This window comes from Gekko japonicus, unplaced genomic scaffold (assembly GCF_001447785.1).
Source record: "Gekko japonicus isolate JY-2015 unplaced genomic scaffold, Gekko_japonicus_V1.1 scaffold4972, whole genome shotgun sequence".
Taxonomy (NCBI): Eukaryota; Metazoa; Chordata; class Lepidosauria; order Squamata; family Gekkonidae; genus Gekko; species Gekko japonicus.
Window position 1 is genome coordinate 22,865 of NW_015175000.1, and position 3,484 is coordinate 26,348.

Genomic DNA, 3,484 nt, shown 5'->3' on the forward strand with positions numbered 1-3,484 from the left:
GCGGTGGACCTGCAAGGCCGGCGGGAGTGCAAGGAAGCCCCGCGAAGGCCCTCCCTGGCCCCAGGCAGGCAGGGGTGGGGAGAGGCAGGGAGGAAGCAACTTACCCTCCCTCTTCTCCTGCTTCCTCCTGGCTGAATGAGGGCCGGAAGCGGGGTGGCCAGAAGCGGGGGGGGCTTCATCATGTGCCCCGCCCCCCGTACCTCACCCGGGGGAACTGCGATCCCCCACGTTCCCCCCCGAAATGACCTCTGCTTGGAGGTCTCCCAGGAGAGGGGCTGTGGCTCAGTGGGTTTGCGTCTGCTTGGCATGCAGAAGGTCCCAGGGTCAACGCTTGGCTTCTCCCATTAAAAGGACCAGGCAATAGGTGGCCTGAAAGACCATTGCCTGAGACCCTGGAGAGCTGCTGCCAGTCTGAGTTGACAGTAGTGACCTTCATGACCAAAGGTCTGAGTCAGTATCAGGCAGCTTCACTTGTGTTTTTGTCCATAATTCTAGTCAGGACCAGGGCTTTTTTTGTAGAAAAAGCCCAGCAGGAACTCATTAGCATAACAGGCCACACCCAGCAGCAGAAACTCATTAACATAGTAGGCCACACCCCGACAGCACAGCTCATTAGCACATTAGGCCACACCCCCATGTCACCAGAAGTGTTGTCATCCAGCCACACCCACCTTTTGCTTCTTATTCTGTTTACCTTGTTTGTTGTCAAAACCCAGGACTTTTTTTGTAGCAGGAACCCTTTGCATGTTAGGCCACACACCCCTAATGTAGCCAATCCTAATGAGTTTCTGCTGTTGGGTGTGGCCTATTATGCTAATGAACTCAGGAGCCAGCCGGAACTCCGTTTCTGTGCGTTCCTGCCCAAAAATAGCCCTGGTCAGGACTGACCCTGCTTAGCTTCCCAGACACGGCTAGGCCAGGCCATCCAGGGTAGGGCAGGGACTCATAGAAGGCACTACTCATATTTCTAATGGCCCCCAGGCAGAGCCAGGACCATCAAGCAAGGGATCAGTATTTTGATGCGAACACCTTCCTTTGCAGCACTTTCGTCACCGCCCTGTGGATATTCTTGTTCCGCAAAGTATATATGATCGGGTTGAGAAGAGGGGTGATCACCACGTAAATGACAGCGATTTGCTTGTCGCGATCAGGGGCCGTGTGCGACCGGGGGATCAAGTACATCGAGATGATGGTGCCGTAGAACATGGTGACGACGGCCAAGTGGGAAGCACACGTGGAGAAGGCCTTGTGGCGTCCTGAGGCAGACGGCATTCGTAACACCGTGGACAGAATGAGCCCATAAGAAGTCAGGATAACAGACAGGGGGCCCAGCGAGGCCACCGTTGACAGAACGAAAAGGATGGCCTCTGTGACGTGAGTGTCGCCACAAGCCAGTTTCACCAACATGGGCAGCTCGCAGAAGAAGTGGTTGAGACGGTTGGGGCCACAGAAGGACAAACGGAGTGTGCACACCATGTTAATCGAAGCAAAGAGGAAGCCAGTGGCCCAGGACACTGAGGCTAGCTGCAACTGGTGCCATCTGCCCATGATGATGGCATATGTCAGAGGATGACAGATGGCCAGGTAGCGGTCGTAGGCCATGGCACCCAGCAGGACGCATTCGGCACCCCCTAAAGACAAGGAAACGTACAGCTGGGCCATGCAACGGGGGAAGGACATGGTTCCATTCCCAGACTGCAGGTGAGCCAACATCTGGGGCAAGGTGCTGGTGACGTAACAGATCTCTAGTCCTGAGAGGTGCATCAGAAAGAAGTACATGGGGGTTTGGAGGTGGGAGCTGGTTCTCACCAAAAGGATAATCAGTAGATTCCCTCCAACAGTAAGCAAGTACATGAGCAGGATCACGCAAAAGAGAGGGATCTGTGTCTGTCGGTGGTTGGAGAGTCCCACTAAGATGATTTCTGTCACATACGTGAGGTTCTTAGTTTGCATCCTGGCTTTCTGCCTGCAACAAAACGGGAAATGCAACTGAGAGTAACAATATTTGGTAACGGGACAACTTGGAGAGAGAGAGAGAGAGAGAGAGAGAGAGAGAGAGAGAGAGAGAGAGAGAGAGAGTGTGTTAGCCCACGCCGTCTCGGTGTCCACCGATAACAGAGAGCGAGAGAGAGAGAGAGAGAGAGAGAGAGAGAGAGAGAGAGAGAGATTGGATTTACACCCTGCCCTTCAGTGTCCAAAGGTGTCTCAGAGCAGCTTACAAACTCCTTTCCCTTCCCCTCCCCACAACAGACACCCTGTGAGGTAGGTGGGGCTGAGAGAGCTCTGACAGAATCTGCTCTTATTCAAAGACAGCTCTTATCAGAACTACGGCTTGCCCAAGGTCACATCAGCAGGTGCAAGTGGAGGAGTGGGGAATCAAACCCAGCTCTCCCAGATTAGAGTCCGCGCACTCAACCACTACACCAAACTGGCTCTCAACGAGGAACTTCAAGTCAGCCCTGTCAAACTTGGCATCGTTACCTTGTTCCAATCATGAGAATTATCTTTTAACTGATTCTTAAAGATTCCCTTACTAGGAAAAAATGTCTCTCAAAAGTACTGAATGTCAGGGGTTTCTCGATTTGGCTCACATGTCTTAAAACATTCCTCATTACTCAGTGCTTGACTTCTCCAAGAGTTTTTATGGGTGCAAAGTTTCCTGGGAATTGTGAAGCCATTGGGGGGGGGCATATTTTGTTTTCAGGGGGAAATCCTGGAAATATTGGTAAAATTGCAATATAGGCAAATGCTTTATGAAATCAAAACCAAGCTTTCTGTTTTAGCCACATATGCAGCACGTAAAATTGTATGCCTTCATTTTCTACAGGGAAAAAAAATGTGAGCATTCCAAAGATTTGAAATACAGCTGCAAACTACCTTCTGCCACCAAGGTACATGTTTTGTAGTTTGAAGAGTCAGCAGCAGAAAGCAGGCAGTGACCTATAAGTAAAAAGGCCCTGTGGGGTCCACTCATGAAGATGTCAGCACCCTATAGGTGTAAAAAAAATCCATCTTGACTGTGGGTGTTCAAAACATCTACAGTGTGTATAGGAAGTATTTTCAAATGTCCTAGATGCTCTAGGTTGCCTTAAAAGGTAAAAGGTAAAGGTTTCCCTTGCTCGAAAGCCAGTCAAATCCGACTCTAGGGTTGCGGTGCTCATCTCCGTTTCAAAGCCAAAGAGCCAGCGCTGTCTGAAGACATTTCTGTGGTCATGTGGCCAGCATGACTAAACACCAAGGCTCACGGAATGCTGTTACCTTCCTACTGAATGGTACCTATTTATCTACTTGCAATTTCTTGCTTTCGCTAGGTTGGCAGGAGCTGGAACTAGAGACTGGAGCTCACTCTGTCATGCGGCGCACTTGGGTCTCGAACTGCTGAACTACCGGCCTTCCACAGCCTGCAGTTCAGTGTCTTAACCACTTGAGCCACTGGTTGTCTTACATTGTAGTAAATTCTGAGTGTAAATTCATAGTATAGTAC

The 3,484-nt window shown here is 50.5% G+C and overlaps 1 protein-coding gene across 1 annotated transcript; it reads right to left on the reverse strand.

The window, feature by feature from the left end:
• Positions 1-1,008: 1,008 nt before the first annotated feature.
• Positions 1,009-1,953, reverse strand: LOC107122153 (olfactory receptor 2G3-like). The gene has a single exon (XM_015425183.1). The coding sequence runs from the start codon at positions 1,951-1,953 to the stop codon at positions 1,009-1,011; it is 945 nt and encodes a 314-aa protein (XP_015280669.1).
• Between the last annotated feature and the right edge of the window lie 1,531 nt (positions 1,954-3,484).

Bases quoted from the DNA above. Each gene is read 5' to 3' on its own strand.
- LOC107122153 (XM_015425183.1), bottom strand. From the start codon at position 1,953: ATGCAAACTAAGAACCTCACGTATGTGACAGAAATCATCTTAGTGGGA.